This window comes from Barbus barbus, assembly GCF_936440315.1.
Source record: "Barbus barbus genome assembly, chromosome: 15".
Classification (NCBI taxonomy): domain Eukaryota; kingdom Metazoa; phylum Chordata; class Actinopteri; order Cypriniformes; family Cyprinidae; genus Barbus; species Barbus barbus.
This window is the reverse complement of record NC_136743.1, coordinates 11,753,610-11,775,567: the sequence shown is the minus strand read 5'-3', so window position 1 is coordinate 11,775,567 and position 21,958 is coordinate 11,753,610. Positions and strand designations below refer to the sequence as shown.

The 21,958-nt window shown below is 35.6% G+C and overlaps 2 protein-coding genes across 6 annotated transcripts in view; one reads left to right on the top strand and one right to left on the bottom strand.

The window, feature by feature from the left end:
* Positions 1–21,958, bottom strand: part of LOC306881934 (pappalysin-2-like) — a 66,102-nt gene that overhangs the window by 29,310 nt on the left and 14,834 nt on the right. The window contains exons 3-8 of the mRNA XM_079436307.1: positions 19,385–19,533; positions 14,927–15,220; positions 14,082–14,274; positions 13,092–13,213; positions 3,576–3,758; positions 2,682–2,985 (exon numbers count right to left, since the gene is read on the bottom strand). Coding sequence (XP_079292433.1) covers positions 2,682–2,985; positions 3,576–3,758; positions 13,092–13,213; positions 14,082–14,274; positions 14,927–15,220; positions 19,385–19,533 — 1,245 coding nt within the window. The remainder of the gene's footprint in view (positions 1–2,681; positions 2,986–3,575; positions 3,759–13,091; positions 13,214–14,081; positions 14,275–14,926; positions 15,221–19,384; positions 19,534–21,958) is intronic.
* LOC306881933 (uncharacterized protein) lies at positions 428–8,906 on the top strand. Of its 5 annotated transcripts, none has more exons than XM_079436305.1 (4): positions 432–555; positions 664–709; positions 6,626–6,739; positions 8,616–8,906. In XM_079436305.1, the coding sequence occupies exons 1-4, from the start codon at positions 530–532 to the stop codon at positions 8,769–8,771; spliced, it is 342 nt and encodes a 113-aa protein (XP_079292431.1). In that variant the 5' UTR covers positions 432–529; the 3' UTR covers positions 8,772–8,906. The 5 variants fall into 5 exon arrangements, 2 of the variants coding, with proteins under 2 accessions (XP_079292431.1, XP_079292432.1); XM_079436306.1 differs by lacking the exon at positions 8,616–8,906 and adding an exon at positions 7,528–7,732; XR_013785190.1 differs by lacking the exon at positions 8,616–8,906 and having other exon boundaries at positions 428–555; positions 659–714; positions 6,626–6,760.

Sequence of the window (21,958 nt, the reverse complement as noted above, 5' to 3'; positions counted from 1 at the left end):
TTGTGATTTTTTTATCAGATTATTTATTATTTTTTTATGTTCCCTTGAAGAAACAAACTCAACTACATCTTGGTATCTATCTGGATAGTCTGAGTATGAGTACATTTTCAGCAAGTTTTCATTTTGGGGTGACCTATTCCTTTAAAAGTGATCATAAACCATATTGGAGAATCACAGACGTGCTGATATTCAGCACAACAGCTCCAATGCACAATATGAACCTGAAATATGCTGCAGAAATACTTGATCTAAGCTATATCTATTTTCAGGGTTATCTCAAATCTAACCTTGTTAAAAATGGAAATGACCTTTTAATGTTGAGGGTATCACTGCATGTCGCGCTGTGGTGTACCTTGGAGGTATTGATCTGATCTGGTTGAATGACCCTATAAAAAGAGTCTCGCTATGATTGCCAAGGCTTGTTTGATTTCAGTCATTTTCCGGCCGGGGTAAGAGAATGCCTAGCTAACTGAGCATAATCTACTTTCTCCAGCGGATCTTATTACTCAACAAATTGCCCTTATTAATTATGGATTACTTCCAGGGACAGGGAAGGTGAGAGAGACTACTTAAAGCTATTGTTCTGAGGTTGCAAAGAGGGATCCAATGAAGGATTCTGTGAAAGTGATAAGATAAATTCACATTTCTTTCTTCGTAGCACAGCCAGTTAAAGGAAAAGGCAGTGACCTACAGCACAAGAGCTCCTCTGGTGAGGTATAACATATTTTATTTGGCAACACACTAGAATAGCCATTAGTCCCATGAAACCTTCATCTAGGTGAATAAGGAAAACATAACACACTTGAGCTTAAACGCATCAAATGTCTGTACACATTTGGGCTTGTGTAACCTCAGAGGTTTCGACATTGTTGACTGTATCCAACTATTTAAAGCATTCAATGAAAAACATCCTCCAAAAAGTAACATTTACACCATTTTTTACAGCAGAACAAGTATATAATGGAATCTAATAAGCCATTCTAATGTTCGGCAACAAAAGTACAAATAATGCAGCATTGCATTTCTATGATTCATCAGTTTTACAAAAGTTACTCTTACAAATACTGATCGAAAAAACAAACAAATTTATTTTAACTTTATCAGTTACAACAAACCAATATTTGGGCCCTAACTAACTAACCCCTAATAAATATATATATATAAAAATATTATGATTTATGTATGTATGTTGTTCTTTTTAAAGTTTCTAATCATCAGAAATCAATTATATATAATAAACTAAAGAATTACTTTGAATTAAAATTTATAAGATACTGTTTTTACTGTATTTTTCATAAAATAAATGCAGTCTTAGTAAGCATAACAGACTTTTCAAACACTGACCACACAACAATAAAACAATATTTTGATCTTTATCTTTATCTTTATTATAATTATTCATTATTATAATAAATATTTTTTTTTTTTTTTTTTTTTTTCAATACAACAAAATCACACAAACATCATGCAAAATTGGGATTTAATATTACTGTCCCCTAAATGTTGGCAAAATCCGAAAACCTCATATATGCATAGAACATAAAACAGCTCATATAATATTTAGTATGGGTCCTCCCAAGGTTAACGATCAACATTTTCTGAAGGTTAAGCACCTCCTTTCACTGGCTGTTTGCTACATTACCCATTTCATGGAAAGTGCTTTGTTATTGCTGCAGACCTCACGGTGGCACTGTTGCCTACTTTCCCACAAAACCATCTTCATTCCCACTCCCCTTTTCAACCACTACTCGTTGTCACTCTTTTGTCTCCGTGCATGCCAAATGACAGGTCTCTCACTTACTGCCCACTAACTACATCAAGCACACTACTCCCTTCAGCAAGAGATTGGAAACAATCAAGCAGCTACAAACAGCCACGGGTGTTTACTCTTTCTACGGTTAAAGCGGTCACATTTGGTTTATATTCCAGGGTTTCATTGTACCACTTTCTCTCTCTCTTGCTCTCTCTCTCTCTCTCTCTCTCTCTCTCTCTCTCTCTCTCTCTCTCTCTCCACCTCTGTTGCAGATCCAATCTGTCTTTCTTTCCTTTCCCTATCCACATAGCTCAATTCCCAGTAGAGTTTCCATTTTTCTGAGCTTACAGGACTTGTGGAAGGAACTTTTCTGGATATGCTACATTCTTTGATCTACACTATTAATCTCTGGACATTTTGACCTATTGCAAGTACTTGAACAACAATCCAGTGCCCGATGATGAATTTGTATTGGAACAAGCAGAATAAAATGTGACAGGAACTGAACTAGAAATTGGCTATGCGTTGATACTTGTAAAATTAATGACTAATGAAATGACAATGTCAACTCCATGATAATGTTATTCTTCTTATTGTGTTGGCTGTGGAAATGATTTTTTCGGTCAAAAACCATTGCACAATACTTGAATAGTGATACATTTCGAAGATACATTTCGATGACAGTTTTAGAAAGACAACATGTTCAGCATTTATACTTAAGTCACACTTAAAATAATACTCCCAGAAATGCTGTAAATCAACTACAAACACAATAAAAACATGACAGAGAAATTATTATTTGAAAACGCTTGACAGTATTACTAATGACTGGCCAATTTCAAATAAATATTTAAAAATATCATCTTTCAAAGTGTCTGCGTACAATACAAAGTGCTATTGTTAATCAAATAAATATGCATATTCTTACCTGTCAGTGTATGTGGGCTTTTTGACGATGATGGGACTCTGGTCCTCTCTGATTGGTGGTTCTCTGAGCACTCTGTAGAGAAGGGGGCGGCAGCCAGAGCAGAGAGGATTTTGGGGCCGCGAGGTCAGCAAAACAGCATCGATCTCCAGCTTCTTATCAAAGGTGGAGATTTTAACGGCCTTGACCTTCTTACTAGTATGTAAATGGAGGGTCAAAGGAATGTCACAGAAAGCATGCTGAGGACCTGTGTGGAGCATCTCGCCATTCTCAGTTATGAGCACAATATTAGCAATTGCCTTTTGATCTATGGAAAAAAAAACAAGAATTCATTCATATAAATATTCATATACTATCGTTCATAAGTTTGGGGTTGGCGAGAATTTTTAAGTCTTTTATGTTCATTATGGCTGCATTTATTTGATCAAAAATACAGAATAAAGGTAATGTTGTGAAATATTATCACAACTAAATTATTTTTAAGATATTTTAAAATCCAATTTATTCCTGTTTATTCCTATTCAGCAAAGCTGAATTGTCAGAAGCCATTACTCCAGTCTTCAGTGTCACATGATCCTTCAGAAATCATTTTAATATGCTTATATGGTGCTCAAGGAACATTAATTACTATATTACATGTTGAAAACAGTTGTGGTGCTTGATATTTTTGTAGAAACTGTGATTAGAAATTTCAAAAGAACAGCATTTAACTGAAACATAAACAACAAAGTGAAAGTCTGTCTCACTTTTGATCAATTTAATCTGCCCTTGCTTAATAAAACTATTTATTTCTTTACAAAACTAAAAAAAAAAAAAATCTTACTGAACCCTCACTTCTGAACAGTAGTTTATATTCACATAATGTCAGGTTTTTTTATATATTCAGGCAGTACTCACTGGCTGAGCTGTAAGTGATCCATACAGTCAAACTGTCAGGGACAACCGGGTGAAGGAAGTGCAATTCCAACACACAGCCCTCGATCTGGGGGCACGGCGTAGCCGTGTTGGGCTCATACAGGTTAACTTCAGGACTCCAGGCTTGCATGCTGGGCTCACATGGCTGGTACACATCAGGGGCCCCTGTAAAACACACGTAAACCTCATCCAAAGCCAAATAGTAAATACTGTAACTCACCATCAAAGGCTAAGAACCCTTTTGGCAAATGGACCTGGAAGGATAAGATAATTTATTGCAATAAAATTGGCATATAAGCCCTAAAACGGGCATTTCCATAGCAATGCATTCAAAAACTTGACACAATAGTGGGCTGCTTTGCACACTGCACTTATAAGTGCACTCACTATCTCCGTGAGCTGCCTCATTGCCTACCTTCTTCTCAGGGAGCATTCTATCTGTATGGATGTTAGCATGTTTCTAAGCTAACAATAAGGTTGGCCAATATGCATGAAGTTAAATGTAAATTGTATTCATCAAAATGCATTCTGGGATTAATTTCTTTGTGAAGGATGCATTAAATTCTTTCTTATAATAATTAAAATAAAAGCAGCATAATTAATTTGCAAAGCTTTTTATAACAGCATTTGCATTGGGAGCGCATTTTAAAATGGTGCCTCTGCAGGCAACTCACTAGATTTTGGAACTGAGCATTTTGTGTGTTTATTGTGAACAACCATTTAATCTCTAGAATCTTCAATCTTGTTATGACAATTTGTGAAAAAAGACAGGATGGGAGGCAAAGAGGGAGAAACCGAGTGAAAGGGAAAACAGAAAGAGAGATTGTCTGGGAAAAACCACATGTCTTGGCAATGGATGTGAAGCACATTTCCCCAGACCTCAATCGACCATAAGACCCAGGTGCAACTTGGCAAAGGAGACAGATTGGCGCCTTAATTGGGACAGACAAGGCTCACAAAATAATTTATTAAACTAAGAGCTAATGCCCGCGGTGGCCTGAAGAACAGGAGTGAGACAGGGAAAGGTGATCCCAGGAGAGCCCTGGGGCAGTACTCTAGCTAACTCTTCAGGTGGGCTTCACTAAGAATCAACTACGCCCACTGATAGCAACATTAAATTGCACAAGCGATCAACACCTGTGTTGTTTATATTTCAGTGTTAAGGTACAGCAGACTACTACAATCTGGCACGCTTTGATAGGACTGTACAGCTTCACTCCACCACTGTGATCCAGACACCTACAGGTTGAGAGTCTATAAAGCTGACTCCAATTTAGCTCAATTTAATGCACCCCTGCTGAATAAAAGTATTATTTCCCCTTAAAAAAAATTGATGTGATCCCAAACTTATAAAGAGTGGTGTAAATCAGCTCTTTATAAATAAACACATTTATATATAAAGGTAAATAAAAGTTAGACTTTATGAACAATGAAAAATGTAGTAAAATTGTCAGTATATATAATATTTAGATATAAAATGATATAATCCTGTCAGGATTTAAGCTTATTTTATATATATAAATATATATATACTGATTTGCTTGTTTATACTGGATGTACATACTAAAGAAATCTCAGCCTGCCTTCCTGCAGCCAAAAGCAGTGTTGTTAATTATTCCAGGGAAAAAGTACTGTTTTTTAATAACCCTGTATTTATAAATTATCTATAATGATTATCATTTACATAAGGAAATGAATACAGCCTAGTTAAACTGAAGGGGGGTAATTTGTAAGACAGTTTTATGCCCAAATAATGCATGCTTATGTTATAAACTCCTCCTATTGTGTATTAATGTAGAGCATAAGCCTTAATATCAAGCCATGTGAACTCTCTGCCTCCAAAAGGTTTTACAATGATAGATTAAACTGTACTCCAGGTCGAAAGAGACAGATAGACAGACAACAGCCTTGAGACACAGAGCGCTCCTTTGCACCCAGCGTGACCTCACATGTGTGGATGTGTACAGGGTAAACAGCAGCAGGCCAAGGCAAGCCATAAAACTCAATTGGTCAGATAAACAGAGTGAGGGCCTCCACACAGGGTAGAATTAATGACTGTATCAGATGTGGTGTAATGCTCCCGCCGGGAGAAGCAATGCGGCAAGATCTGTGAGTGTGTCATCCTTCCTTCTTTCAGCAACCTTAACCAGGTCTCTGCTCACCCTGGCTCGAGCCTTATTTCTCGAAAAGCTGCCTTATAGCACATACAGAGTCTACGGTACATGTAAGCAGGGGAGAGCGCTACAAGATGTGCGATCTGAGATCCAAGTACTGTATGATTTGTTGGTATCGAATTGGCCTGTGTTAATAGAGTTATCGAATGATTCACCTTGGTATTACCGTGAGCATTATTTCATACTGCACAAACAATGTTGTCTTATTGGTCCTAAAATCTTTCTGACATGATTAACTGACTGACAAAATAATTCACATTAGGTAGTCATCATGCACTTTATCATGTTTTTAAAAATAAACCAAAAACAGTAAGTTACTGTAATTTATTACAGACCTGAACCGATGGTATTAAATCTCATTCATCATTAATATCACAAAGATATTGTTTTCTTAGAGATATATATTTTTATTTTCACATTTATAACTTAATTTCTCATCAATCTGTTTCTCAAAACAAGACTCCGGGCCAAAAATCACTCTCCACTACCACCTAGCTGGATGTTTGACCTCTCTCATAATACTGTGCTTTATGAAAACGGCCGCATACCAGGGGAGGATTTACACATTTTGGGTGGAATTTTCAAAGCACAGTTTTATCCGTGACACGTCAGTGAGTGGGCAGACCAGATGCTAAGAGATTTCTGATTAGTAATCAACAACATCTGTTACGTGAGGTATAAAGTTGAAAAGCTGCACAGGATACACATCGCTTTTTATGATGGGCCGCTTCTGGACGCCACCCAATATTACCAAAACTTGAAGCTGTGCCAAGGGCCTTTTTTATTCATTGATGGCAAAAAGAGTGTTCTTTATCCAGGCAATTATGATTTAATGATTTATTCCCTAAATTTTTCCAGACTTGCACGCACCTGGCCCGCATGAGACTGAGCGATCCACCTGAATGTGAATGCACAAGTTTGGAGAAAGAAGCCAGGGCTAAATTCTCTCTATCCTCTTTAATCAAAGAGCAGGTATTGTTTTTTACATTGACGATCATTCGTGACATTGTCAGTGGTGTGTTGAGGATCAAGCACATGGTCCAACAACATTTATGTCAGAGACGGCATTCAGTCATGCGCTCACCATCTTACAATTTGTGACATATGCATGTGGAAGAGCTTTGTTAGATCATCATACAAAAACTATAATACAGCAGTTAGTCCTGGTCCTCTAATTTGATTGGCAGAATAGGATTTCATCAGTGCTGATTGCAACAGCAATGAGACTTTTTTATGGTTTGTGTCATTCCACATGTACAGTGTTGGAAAGTAACTAGTTACATGTAACAGAATTATGTAATTTAATTACAAAATAAAAGTAACTGTAATCAGTTACAGTTACTGAGAATTTTTTTTTAATTAAATTACAGTTACTTATGAAAATGTTAAGGATTACCAAGGGGGTTACATCTGTTTTTTTTGTTTGTTTTTTTTTGTTTTTTTTCACACACACATACCGATTTATTTGATTTCTTTCATAAATTGCAGTGAGCGCTCTAAAATATGAAACACCAATGTTTCAGGAGTTTATAATATGCTTATTTGATAACTCTTTTAATTCCTATATGGGTTTATGTAAATGCTTTATTTTTTAAGAGTAGCTGTTTCCTGTCATAGCTATTTGTAATTTTGTAGATTTGATTTCAAAAACAGTATCATAGCTATTAAACTATTATGATTTTAAATATATATTAAATATGTATTAAATATGTAAATATGTCTCAAAGTAAGTCTGATTTTGTGGTGGTTATGTTTCACAGGGGACATTGGATGCCCATTTTCCACAAGTTGGTTGTGTAAAACAACACCCTTTTTACCTTGTCAAAAACAGCTCTGTTTACAGCAAATCATTTCGGCGATTTGCAAATAATCATTAAAAATATATATATAAAGTGTGAGACTTACTACTTCTGGAGGTGCAGCTGGATCATGAACATTGGGTACTGATCCATCCTTGAATTTTAACTTTTTAACAAAACTTGCCTTGAATTGTCCCTCGTTCAGAAAGCAAAGGAGAAAATTATTTGCCAGACATAAACGAATTTAGGAGTATTCGTTGACGCATCACCATCAAAATCAAAAACGAATCCACTGCATCCTCATTGGCTCTGATGTCTGGAGAAAATTAGGACTCTTATATTCTTCTACAACAAAACACCTGCATTGCTTACAAGGCATTGTTGCCGCTACAGCTGCTCAAGCGCGGAGAAAATTACAGATTTCGTACAACTGGCTGAGGGTGGAAATATGCTAATATGGGACAGTACATCAGAGGTTGTGGGAGGGGCCTGAGCAATATGACATCATATTGACTTGATAACTATTTAGGTTTTTGGGGGATTAAAAAAAGGATTTGTAGGGTGGTTGTGTCTACGCACTACTAAGACACATTTATATGCAAATTAAGATATTTTGCATCCAATGTCTCCTTTAAAATTAAAATATTACAATCTTCATTCAAGTGATGAAGGATTTTGAAAGTCTGACAGTAATAAGTGTTGCGCACTACTGTAAGGTTAACCCTGTCTGCTTTACATGTTTCAAAATGATTAACATTTGAAAACATTTAAATTTCCAAAAGTAATCAGTTACACTATACTTTAATAAAGTAATTGAAAAGTTACACTACGTATTACATTTTAAGTAGGGTAACTTGTAATCTGTAACCTATTACATTTTCAAAGTAACCTTCCCAACATGCACAAGAATGAAGTAAAGTTGTGTGACTAATGTTATAATAAAGAATGACTGAGAAGGAGTCATGTGACATGCTCATGAACCTAGTCGCACTCGAGTAGAGCACCGTAAGTTTGGCCTCTTTTTGCTGATTTTTTCGTTTTGTTTTAAGTTTTATTCATTGGTGGTGCTTTACCTGATGGCATGCAGTTGTAAACAGCAGGAGTTGTCTCCATCGGCTTCTCCAATTAAGAAGAAATCCAAACCCCCGGCCGCGAGCGATATGATGGACAAGATGGCGAACACTGGTGATGGTTACACACTTTGAGGACATTCTAAGAACAGAGTTGACGGCGATGCAGAACGAGTTCGCTTCTCACATGTCAGTTGTTCAGTCGCTATGCTCTAAACTGGAGCAAGCGCATCACGTTTTCTCCGGTTACCGCAAAAAGAAGAAGTGCATTTGCGCCAATTGGGAAGGAGATGAGAGACGGAAGGTCATTGTCCATCAAGGTGAACCTAAAATGCTACACTCCCCAGAAGAAGAAGTTTTTCTCAGATCCCATTCATCCACCAACTCTCAGTGAACTTCAGCTGGACATTTGCTGTCTAATCGGAGAAGAGATGCTCTAAATGGTTAGGTGACTGTGTCTTTCACTGTTCACTTTAATGTTCACTTCTTAATTCATAGTTCATTGTGCATACAGTATCGCTTACTGATTATGATATTGTATTTGTTTTAGTTGTATTCTTTATCTCTCGCTATTCTCTTTTTTTTTTAAATAGAAATACTACCTAGTCAATATGTGAATATAGGGCCAATGTTGATGCTACAGTAATGTGCAGGTTTTTGTTGACGCCACGGACCATGTTAAGGGGTGCTGGCAGATCAAGGTTTGTTCTTGGTTTGATCTGCCATAGTTCAAGGGAATGTGTTTATGTTTTTTTTTTATGGTAACGGGGAAGGTGGGGGGTGGTTTAATGCTAGACTCAACTGGTTTTATCTCAAACTTGTATTTTGTCTTATTATGCAGTAATTATGTTCAATACCTATGACTATGACTGACCTTAATATTCTGAGTTGTAATATTAATGGGCTAAATGGCCCTCACAAACGTACAGTTTTTCTGGATTTTTTGCGAAGAAGAAAGACTGATGTAGTGTTAGTTCAAGAATCCCATTTGAAAGAGGAGGATATACAAGGTGTAATAATAAGTTTTATGGTATCTCACTCATCTTCGGATACTAAAAGAAAGGGTGTCCTAATATTGGTGCGGAGGACTTTAAATATTACTATTTTAGAGAAAGGTTGTGATACAGATGGTAGAATAACACGTATAAAAACAATAGTGGAAAATAGGAATATTGTATTTCTCTCAGTTTCTGCCCCTTGTACTCCTGACCCTACTTTTTTCTCTGTTTTGTCAACCTATCTCTTGAAGTTTTCAGATTTTGAAATTGTATTGGGTGCAGATACGAATTCTGTAATGTTGCATATCCTAGATAGATCTGGACCAATGGAATCACACTCTCAAGCTTTTTGTTCTGACAAAATTTGGCAATGTGTAACCTCATCGTCATTGGTGGATAGTTGGCGTTTATTAAACCCTTCTGCTAAGTCTTTCACTTTCTTTTCTGCTACTCATAAATCCTATTTGCGAATTGACTATATTTTAATTTCTACTTCTTTATCTTCAGCTGTTTGTGATGCCGATATCTTTTCCTTATCTCTGTCGGATCATGATGGAAATTTGTGCAGATTATCTTTGATCCCTCTGCCATCTCGTGCCACTAGATGGCGATTTAACCCTAAATTGTTACAGGATGAAAACTTTTGCAGGCAATTCAGAAAAAAAATTACTGAGTTTATTGAAATTAACCAAGGTTCAGTGGATGATCCTCGAACACTTTGGAATGCAGTTAAAGGATTTATAAGGAATAACTCAATTTCATATGCATCTTTCCTTCAGAAAAACCGACACAAAAAGATATCTGAACTGGAATCACAGCTCCAGAATCTGACTAGAGATAATCAGCGTTGTTTCGCAGACAATACACTCAGTAAAATCATGGTGGTTAGGTCCGAACTCGATTCATTACTGAGATCCAGGGAAGAATTCCTGATTCAAAGAACCAGGCAGAATTATTATTTTCAAGGGAGTAGACCAAGCCACCTTTTAGCTTTAAGATTACGCAACAATGAAAAGTTTGCTAATATTTCAGATGTGAAATCCCAATCTGGGCTCATTATGACAGACCCAAAAGACATTAATTTTGCCTTTCACTCTTTTTACTCTAACCTCTATACTTCTTCTGCTGATGGTGATCCTGACTCTTTTGCAAATTTTCTGTCCAACCTTGATTTACCTAGGCTGTCAGATTCGGATTCAGAATACCTGGCTGAACCAATCACTCTTTAGCAGCTGGAGTCAGCAATCCAATCTATGAACAAGGGAAAATCCCCAGGCATAGATGTTATTCCAATCATATTGTTTACTACATTTTGGTTGGATTTAGGCCCCCTCATGTTAGATATGATACATTTTTCAGTTACTCTAGGCTCATTTCACCCATCCATTAATATAGCTGTTATTTCTCTCTTATTAAAAAAAGATAAAGATCTGACTTCCTGTTCTAGTTACCTGCCACTTTCTTTGATAGGGACTGATGTTAACTTATATGCTAAAGTACTATTTCGTCATCTAGAGAAATGTATGAATAGGCATCATGACCAAACAGGATTCGTTAAATCTCGCTCAGCTTCGAATAACTTACGCAGGTTATTTCATATTATTAATTCAAAGAATAGTTTGTCCTCTCCTTGCGCAGTATTATCTCTAGATGCGATGTGGGCGGTTCTACAGCATCTGGGTCTGGGATCGAGTTTCATAAATATGATAAAAGTTCTGTATGCCAATCCAGCAGCCACTGTTCTCACAGGTGCTGTTCACTCTAACCCGGTACTCGTCAGGGTTGCCTGCTGTCTGTCTGTTATTTGCCCTATCCTTGGAACCCTTAGATCAAGTGGTCCAACAATCTGAAACTATTTCTCCCATAATACGGAATACTCATCATCATATTTATTTGTTTGCTGATGATATATTATTGTTTTTGGAGAAGCTGTAACATTCTATTCCTCATGTGCTGAATTTATTTGACCATTTTGGATCTCTCTGAGGGTTTAAAATTAATTGGAGTAAGTCATGTTTACTTCCCCTCAATTCTAAAATTGATTCCATGTCCCTTTCTATATATATTTCATTGGTTCAAAACTTTAAGTACTTGGGGATGTTTTTCCTTACCTGCAGGAAATCGTCTAAACAAACTATAATGGTATTCTAGCCAAAGTATCCTCAGATTTGGAAAATTGGTCCGTTTTTCTACTTCTTTTCAGGCCCGTATGTCAGTGATTAAAATGAATGTTCTCCCACGTATTCATTTATTTTCTTCCATGATTCCTCTCGCTCCACCGGTTGGCTACTCGAACAAACTAGATGCATGTGTTTCACGGTATATATGGGATGGGAAACGTCCTCGTATTAAACTGACTACCTTACAATGATGTAGATTACATGAAGGTCTTTCTTTCCCTAATTTTAGACTGTATGCTCAAGTCTTTTCCCTCCGCCCATAGTAAAGTAAACACTCTGGGAGACATCTATGATGATAGTGGTTTAAAATCCTTCCAGAATCTTAAAACTCAATATAATCTGCCAGGCACCTCCTTTTTTATGTATTTGCGTATTAGATCGGCCCTACGGGCATATGGGGTGCCTTGGAACTCTCAACTGCCTGTTCACCCTTTGCACAAACTAATCCTTCCTTCTGAGGAATCTCCCTCCTCTGCTTCAGTCATCTAACTCTTTCTTCTTGAGCATTCATACAAACCTTTATCTATTACTACTGCTTGGGCTAAGGATCTTAATGAGGATGTGCATGTTTTATTTTCCGATCAGGTATGGGGTATGTTTAAATTGTCTTCTAAAAACTCTAATCACCAAATGATTCATTGGAAATTGGTGCATAGAGTTTACTTGACTCCAATGAAACGTTTTTATATGAATCTGTCATCTTCTCCTAAGTGTAATCTCTGTTCCCAAGGAGTTTTAGGTACGCTTTTGCATTTTTTTGGGAGTGCCCCTCTCTCTCACCTTTTTGGACTCAGATCTCACTGGACCTATCATATTTGTTGGGTACTGAGATATGTTTGACTCTGCGCCATTTTTTCATGAAGGACTTTTGGGACTTCACCTTTATTGTTTGAAAATTTAAAATTGCTGGTCAACCGCTGGAATCCTCCTCACACAATAGACAGACGAACCTGGACTGTGTATTTGTTGGATATTATCTCAATGGAACTCTCTACTTCTCGTATACATGGATCTAACGTGAAAACTGTTAATTCATGGCATTCAGCTTTTAATGGTGTCTCTTCTTTTGTAGAAGTTATTTTGTTATTATTTGTTTATCTATTGATATTAATTAATATATTTTTAATATTATTATTGATTTTATTTATTTTTATTGGGGGGGGGGGGGGGGGGGGGGGGGTCTGGATTTGTATGGCTGCTTTTTGGTTTTGTACTGCTGTTCCACAGAGTGAAGTTCAATAAACAGTTGTTAACAAAAAAAAAAATAAACTACTAACCGACTGCTTCCTCTGGTGTCCAGTATCCAGTGGAATCACAGGCGTGAGGAGAAGTGGCCTCATGGGCGTACTGATGGAGCGCTCCATTCTCATCACAGAGATGACAGTTCATGTCACCTTCCCTACAAAACCACAGAAAAAAGCATTTAAACAAGTGCACAAAAAAAGTTATATAGTAGGGAGCTCAAAATACATCACTTCCTGTGCTGTGATTTGGATAACAATGGAATCACATTTCTATGTGTTCACATGTAACTGAATGAAATAACTTAATTTAAATACCCTGCTGTGGTATTTAAGAACATTTAACACCCGATTAATCTGCATTGCGGATGGTTAGTGAATAAAATGCAGGTTTTTGCACTGCAAAATTGCATGTTAGAGAGGCACATTTGCAACACAACTACATCAACATACTTTAGTTAGCATAATCATGAAAATGAGCTCCAGTATATATTCACATGCCATGGTTCATATCCATTTTACAAAAATAAATGGTAACACTTTACAATAAGGTGTCATTTATTAACATGTTAATGTATTAACTAACATGAACAAACAATGAACAATGCATTTATTACACTATTTATTAATCTTTGTTAATGTTAGTTATTAAAATACAGTTCATTGTTTATTCATGTTTATTAATGTTTGTTCACAGTGCATTAACTAATGTTAACAAACACAACTTTGTTTTTTTATAAAAAATGCTGTAGAAGTATTGTTCATTCTTAGTTCATGTTTACTAATAATATTGTTAACTAATGTTAACTAATGAACCTTATTGTAAAGTATTACCAAACAAATTTGTGTGGCTAAGTATAAATGGATTTTGTAAACCAAATCGGATAAAAATCAGTTGTATGAGGAAGTGAATTTCTCATAAAAGCTTTGAGAATGCAAGAAACGGTGAGACGTGAATGCATAAAAAAATTAATTGAGAAACATTTATTTCCTCTTTGTCTGTTATATGTATGTTCTTCATTTTACCTGTGGGCAAGTGGCCCACTGATTGGGTTCAGCCAATGAATGGTGACGGAATCTGCATCTTGACCAATCACCACTGGTGCAAGAGGAACAGGGGTGGGCTTCCTGCTATGGACCCAGGTTTTGTAGACCAAATCAATATAGCAGTGCATCCGAGCTACTTGATTGGGTGTAAAATGGTTTGTACAGTCATCATCTGTAATGAAAAAAGGTTAAAATCTTTGGCATTAGATACCTTCTTTGGTTTATTCATATGATTGAATTGATTGAACATGATTCAAATGATTCACATATGTGAATAAATCACATATTCAAATATGTGAATGAAATATATATCAAGAGAGCTGATTTATTCACATAAGTGAATCATCTGAATGATGTTCAATCAATCAATGTATATATATATATATATATATATATATATATATATATATATATATATATATATGTACTTTTATTCAGTAAGGATGCATTCAATTGAGCAAAAATGACAGTAAATACAGGTAAAGAGATTTCTGTTTAAAAAAGGCTGTTCTTATTACAGGAATATTACTGTTCTCTCATTACAGGAATACATTACATTATAAAATATATTAAAATAGAAAATTGTTTTTTTTTTTACAACGTCATTGTCTATTTGATAAAAAAAATATGCAGCCTTGGTGAACACAATAATTCTTTCAAAAACATAAAAAAACAATCATGCAGATGCCAAACTTTTGAATGGTTGTTTATTACACTACAAGTATGTAGGTGTAACTTTTACCACTAAGTGGCAATAACATCATTTTAAAAGTAAAGCTTTGCATTTGGTGAGCAAACAGAAGACATATACTGATCATGACTACCTGTGTAACTCATGTAGTTGTTGTAGGGTGTGTTTTTGTATTGGGTAAGGCCACACGTGTCATTGACTGGATCAGGGTCACGACAAACTTTAGACTTTGGTGTTGGTGCTGTATCGGCACACAGATCTCCCGTCTCCATTGATGCGGTGGTCTCTTGACAGCGGTCATCACATGACTCGCGTTCACTCACACCCTTGAACACATGGTACAGTCCCAAAATATGACCCATCTCATGGATCATGGTGTTGTTGTGTCCTTTGGTGCCAAAGTAGGAGGGGTTAAGAATCATTCCGCCTGAAAAATAACACAAATCGACATCTCTGCAGTTGTAGCAACAATACAAACTTTCACCTGGCAGACCACTGAGGTGTAAATGTTCATGTTAACTTTAATCTCAAAGCCAGAAGTCTGTGAGTATATGAAACTGATTTATTCTGAAATATTGCTGCATAAAACAGTGTGCACTATCCTGTAAAACAGGACCACCGCAGCTAGTTTTACCAGAAATAACAGTACATCTGGTTATCAGTGTTTTCTAATGTTCTACCACCACATTCAGAACATTAAAATGCATTTAAGATCCCACACCAGCTGAAAAGTAACAAATTGGCATCTGGTTTTATATCCAAATAATGTAATAATAAGTTTAAAACAATGTGAAATTTATAACGGTTTAAAATCCATGCAGATGTTGTTTAAGAACGAATATGAAATGCCATTGTGAGACTAATTTGCATAATTTTGGTTATATTGCACTTGCAGTTTATATAAGCTATTAGGTTTTAAAGCAAACACGGAATTTGTTTACTAATTAAAAACAGAAGTTGGTTTATATGGGCATCTGCGAAAATCTTTCTCTTCTGGAGATTTGTGCTCCACCCAGACATGCCATTTACAGTGGCTATACAAGATTTGAGCAAACAACCTTTTTATTTAGGAAATATCCATGTTTTATGGGAGTTCAGACAAACGGACAGAGCTTGGCTAGACACATCTGCCAGACACAGATCGTTTACAGTTATAGCACAAGATCAGCAGTCCACGCTATGGATTTCACTTAAAGCATTCAGAGCAGTAGTTTGACCTTGTTCCTCAGTATAAGACATCATGGTACTCTTGCAAATAAGATCATGATTTATGTGAAATTACACCATAAACCATACCGAGTCTCCTAATTTATGAGAAACTAATCTTGGTTTTTAACCTCCATGCAGGTCCAGCGAAACATTTGTGGACAAAAATCGTTTTGCACCAAAGACTGTTATGACATGACAGTGAATCAAAAGCAGAGGTGGATTATGGGCATAATAAGAATGGAGCCATATCTCTGTGAAAATAAGAAAGGGGCCATATCTCTGTGTGATTCAAAGCACCACGACCAGTCATTCATAAATTTCATGTTACCATTCATGTCTCAGACCACCTCTCTGCTCAGATCATTAACAGGACAATTGAAAGCAGAATAAAGCATAGCAGGGTGATCAGGACACTAAGGACCCCCTCCTAAAGGGATAATAGCTATGTTTTCATCCAAAGATTCGAATTTAACTTATGCACAAAATTGGAATATCGCATAAAACATTTGCGAATAAAGCACTGTCTTCAACGAGTCAAAGAGAACAAAATCGTCACGTCCTGATAAACTGGAACTAAATATCAGTAAGAAAAGTAGGAGAAGCCACTTAATATAATCATTTTAATTTATGATTTCAGAACAACCAAAACAACATTTCAGATGCTGTGCAACGAGTTCTGTCTGCTGGTTAGTCAAGTTATCTCGTCCCATCGTGCAAAGTCACATTACTTTTTTCATTCGCATGGTGGAATTTATTCAGTAAATGTGATTCCAGTTTGGTAACACTTTATAATAACGTCCAGTTATAAGTCATTTATAAGTGATTAGTTAATGATTAACTAATCATTTACAAAACATTCATAAGCGATTAATAAGTGATATGCTAACAATTTGTGTATGTTTTGTTAATTCATTTAAAAGTCATTTACAAGTAATTAGCTAATGATGAACTAATCATTTACAAAACATAACTATACATTCACAAATGATTAAGTAATATGCTAACGATTTATAAATCTGTCATAAGTTATCTTTATAAATAGCATCATGAAATAATTAAACATCCTTAATGGTTAATAGTTACTAGTTAATATATTATTAATCACTTATAAATCATTGAAATGTCAACATTGTACTATTATCTCAATAAACATTATAAATCATTTACAAAGCTTTCTGCATCCCCTAATCTAAAGTGTAAACTACTCATCAGTTGTAAATGTTTTACAAACCTTCCAGGTTACAGGTTGTTTGTGAATATATATATATATTTACGCACACACGACTGGAAACCATAAAGTTTGTAAAACATTTACAACTGATGAGTAGTTTACACTTTAGATTAGGGGATGCAGAAAGCTTTGTAAATGATTTATAATGTTTATTGAGATAATAGTACAATGTTGACATTTCAATGATTTATAAGTGATTAATAATATATTAACTAGTAACTATTAACCATTAAGGATCTGTTTGATTATTTCATGATGCTATATTTAAAGATAACTTATGACAGATTTATAAATTGTTAGCATATACTTAATCATTTGTGAATGTATAGTCATGTTTTGTAAATGATTAGTTCATCATCATCTAATCACTTGTAAATGATTCAAAACTTATTCTACAAAACATAGATAAAAATATTAACATATCAATTATTAATCATCTATGAATGCATAGTCATGTTTTGTAAATGATTAGTTCATCATTAGCTAATTACTTGTAAATGACTTTTAAATGAATTAACAAAACAAACACATTGTTAGCATATCACTTATTAATTGCTTATGAATGTTTTGTAAACGCTTAGTTAATCATTAACTAATCACTTATAAATGACTTATAACTGGACGTTATTATAAAGTGTTACCTAGTTTTACAGCATTTCTTACTTAGTTTTATGCTAATTTCTATGCATACTAATGCATTTTTAACATTTACAAGTTATATCAATTAAAATCCAAATGAAAAAAATGAAAATGAACAACTATATATTAAGAAATTAGCAATAATCTAGATTAATAAATGCTGTAAAATTGTCTGTACCAAATAAATGCGCTAAATGTTAACAAATTAAACACGAATGCAAAATGTTATCATGCACACATTAGAAACAGACTGTATGTTAATCCATGAAAACTCTTGAGCAAATTCAAGCTCACAAAAGCAAGTTGGCGCTAATTACTCGTGCTAATATCGGTTTAAAAGTTCACATTCTATGCACAGGCCAAAATTATATCATTAACAAAAGATATAACCCAAAAAGCCAAGACCACAATGTCTGATGATCATGTATCCTGAACCAATGGAAGGGGAACTTTCATAAGAAACCTTCCTGCTTGAGAGAAATCTCCTTTTTAAAGGAGCTGGACTTAACTGAGACCGCTTTAATGAGCTCTAAAACACAGCAACGACGAGTACTATAAAATCAGCTGGCAGCTGGATGGATATGGCAACAGCATAATACCCTTCTTTTGTTTTTGTTTGGTTGTTGTCGAGTTCCTTTTCTTCTCTCCCAGTGGACAGCCTTTTTGATTAAGGGGCAATCTACAGGGAAATCTATGTGTGCTGCAAGTGTTTTCTTTTATGCTTGAGATTATGGCCCATTAATCTTGTAAAGGCAAAATGCACACAACAAGGAGGAAAAGACAAGAATGTGTTTCTAAAGAAAAGATTTAAGGCGATCGGTCATGAACAAGAAGATGTATGGCATTAGGAACAAAAAACACATGTGCTGTGGGGAATGTAGTGACAGGAAAAGTGACTCTGAGTTCTTAACTTGACATGGTAGAATAAACCCAGTTGGGTTTAGAGGCCAAGAGACAGATCTAGCAGAATGGTCTTTGTGTAAAGTCCCTGGTCTTTTATTTTGAAATATTATGTTGTCTTTTGTTTTAAAAGTTCTGTTCTCATGTTATCTTGCCAACACACAGCCCCAACCTGTTCACTATTGACAATGCAGAGCTGTGACGTCAAATGTAGTGGAAAACATAAAACAATGTCATGCTTTTAAGAGCATTAAATAAAGCAACAAAACATCTGCTTTAAGGTGATTAAAGATTTGAGATTTATGTTACCTGAAACAAAATAAAAAAGTTTTCCTGTCTTTTGAAAGGCCATCAATGGACAAAAGATGCTTTTTAAAAACAGATGTGTAGTTACAGCATCTACCAGCAGGGGCTAACTGAGCCATGCTAACCAACAAAAACACAGTCTTATCTTAAGTAGTTAAATCATGTCATAAGCCATCATTAAGTTTTCATATTCACATAATTGTTTGGCTTGTTTTTCACTTCACGTTCACATAACCTAATTTCTAATAAAACTGGACTTGGGTTGTTCACTTCATCATGTTCATGAGCTCTTGTGATCCATCTTACCTTGATGAGTAAGGGCTTCTTTTGCCCATGGCCAGGTGGCAACCCCAGCAAGCTCCTCGCGTGCCGAATTGTTAGCGAAGAACACGTTGAGAGTTTCTGAACTGCTCAGATGGAGCAGCTCCTTCAGTTCCTTCACGCTCAGATAAGCCCTGCATCAGAGATATTGACACACAATCAAGAAACTTTGCATAGAAAACAAGTTATTATTAAGGGAACTGCCATAAACATCAATGAACAACATGCAGGTTATTGCTTTTTTCTTTGATGGATTTAGTTTATTCAAGATTTAGAAGGGAATTAGACTTTCAAATTTTACTGAATTACGAGTTTAAAACAGCAACGGTTTAAATAGTTCAGTTCATGTCAACATGTCAACAGTGGGTGGTGATGGCGCAGTGGATAAGACACATGCCTTTGGTGTGAGAGACCCGGGTTCGAATCCACTGTGAGACACCAATGTGTCCCTGAGCAAGACACTTAACCCCCTAGTTGCTCCAGAGGCGTGCGACCTCTGACATATATAGCAATTGTAAGTCGCTTTGGATAAAAGCGTCAGCTAAATGTAAATGTAATGTAAGTAAACAAATGGAATTTGTAAGAGAACTAACATAAAAATTACTGCTTCTTTGCATCTTTTATTAGCAGTTTTAACAACAGTGATAAAAAAAAAAATCACTTTGTCATGATGATTAGGGATTCTAATTGTTTGAACTGCTTATGGCGCATGAAACGACTACCCACTTTTTTATTCTACTCCCAGCTGTGATAAATCACCATAGAGGCGCTTTGATGTGTGATGTTAACTTATATTTGCTTTGGAATATGTCACATGTCATTTTTATATTTTGCTTTCATAGCTGCTTAAGCCTTTGCACCTCATATCATTGAGCTGTTGGTTTGAAGTGGTGAGGTTCTTAATGCCCTTTGGATCGTGCCGAAGGGTCGAGCCTATTAGCTGAACCACCTACTGTTTCTTGGACCCATTCCATGCGAGAATAAACCAGGTATCGAACTTCTTACTCCGTTTTTTATTAAACGAGCCGATCTTCTTGAGCGGTTCTTAAGAGTTGCCTAATTCTCTCCTACATGGCTAATTGAGCAATAGAATTCAAATGATTTTACAATTTATGTTCACTTGACTTAGACTTAAACAATGTGCTGTTCCAGATCTGTTCTGGAAAATACAAATATATTTTGGACCATTTCTTTTTTTACAATGTGAATTGTTGTTAATCAAGTAAAGCCAGTCATATGTAAAATACTGTGAGAGTGCTTGACCAAATATTAAACACAATGGACATGTGCTTGGGCAAAATTTCCAAATCTCTGTCCTCTCTTCTCAAAATGACTCTCTTATGTCTCTTGGCATCTCGCTGCTGACACTTAAGTCATCACAATGCCAACTGATGTAGATAAACTGAACAGATCTGATTTCACTAACTGCAATTTGGCCACAAGGTCAGTCAGTCTTAAAAATTGGATTTGAAAAATGAATCGGATTAATGTGCCGTTTAAGCAAGTCCATAATAAATGTTGACAACAGTAGGCAGTGCTAAATGATTACGAGAGGCAAAGTAGTACAGTATACGTCATGAGCCATTGTATGAAGTATAAGACTAACAAGGCATGAGCCATGGTACAATGGGCATGACAAATAAACTGTGAATTCACAAGGACACATAATTGAGTGTCACAATTTAATCCTGCATACTTCCGCTGCTGTCTTATTGGACAAAATATTCATACAAATCAATTCAAAGAATTGGCATTCCTTACAGAAAGTGAGTGTGAACTGTGTATAAAAGGAAACCAAATTCACTTAGAATGCAATGTTGTTATCCAAAGTTGCTTTGGATTAGCTAAATGGGTCAAGTTAAAGGGATAGTTCACTCAAAAATGAATATTCTGTCATCATTTACTCACCCTCACCTTCTGCTGAATGCAAAATAAGATATAAAAAAAATGTGGGTAAGCGAGCAGTTTCTGGTCCTCCCCCCCCTTTTTTATATGCTATGGAAGTCATTGGGGACCAGTTACCAAAATTCTTTAAAAATAAAATATCTTGTTTTATGTTCAACAAAAGAAATTCATACAGGTTTGGAACAACCTGGGGGTGAGTAAATGATGATAGAGTTCATTCATTTTTTGAAAGGCATTCATTCATTTTTGGGTGAACTGGTTTATTGGTTTAAACATTACCAAAAATTTTAAATCAAGTTAATACAACTAGATTACAAACTTTTGTACTTTTAGGCAACAAACCACATTTTACAGAGTAAGAGACCAAAACAATTAACATTGCTAGTGGCTTCAGTGATCAGTATACAAATAAATACTCTCTCCAAGCCCAGCTATAATAATTGTACGCAGAGAGTGCTGACAGTATTTACCAGTCCAATCTTTGAATATGTTTGAGGAAGAACATATTTTTATGTTCATATTTTTAAGATGAATTAAATAAATTATGAAAAATAACAATAGTAATAATAATAGGCTAATAATCAAAAATAAAAATTACATGTTGTCCATTGCTTCCGAAGCTACCAACAAGGAAATTGAATACTAACCACAAAC

Coding starts and splice junctions, on each gene's coding strand:
- LOC306881933 (XM_079436305.1), top strand. CDS start 530: ATGGATTACTTCCAGGGACAGGGAAG. Junction 556..663: donor TACTTCCAGGGACAGGGAAG/GTGAGAGAGACT, acceptor TTCGTAGCACAG/CCAGTTAAAGGAAAAGGCAG. Junction 6,740..8,615: donor CCTCTTTAATCAAAGAGCAG/GTATTGTTTTTT, acceptor TTTTGTTTTAAG/TTTTATTCATTGGTGGTGCT.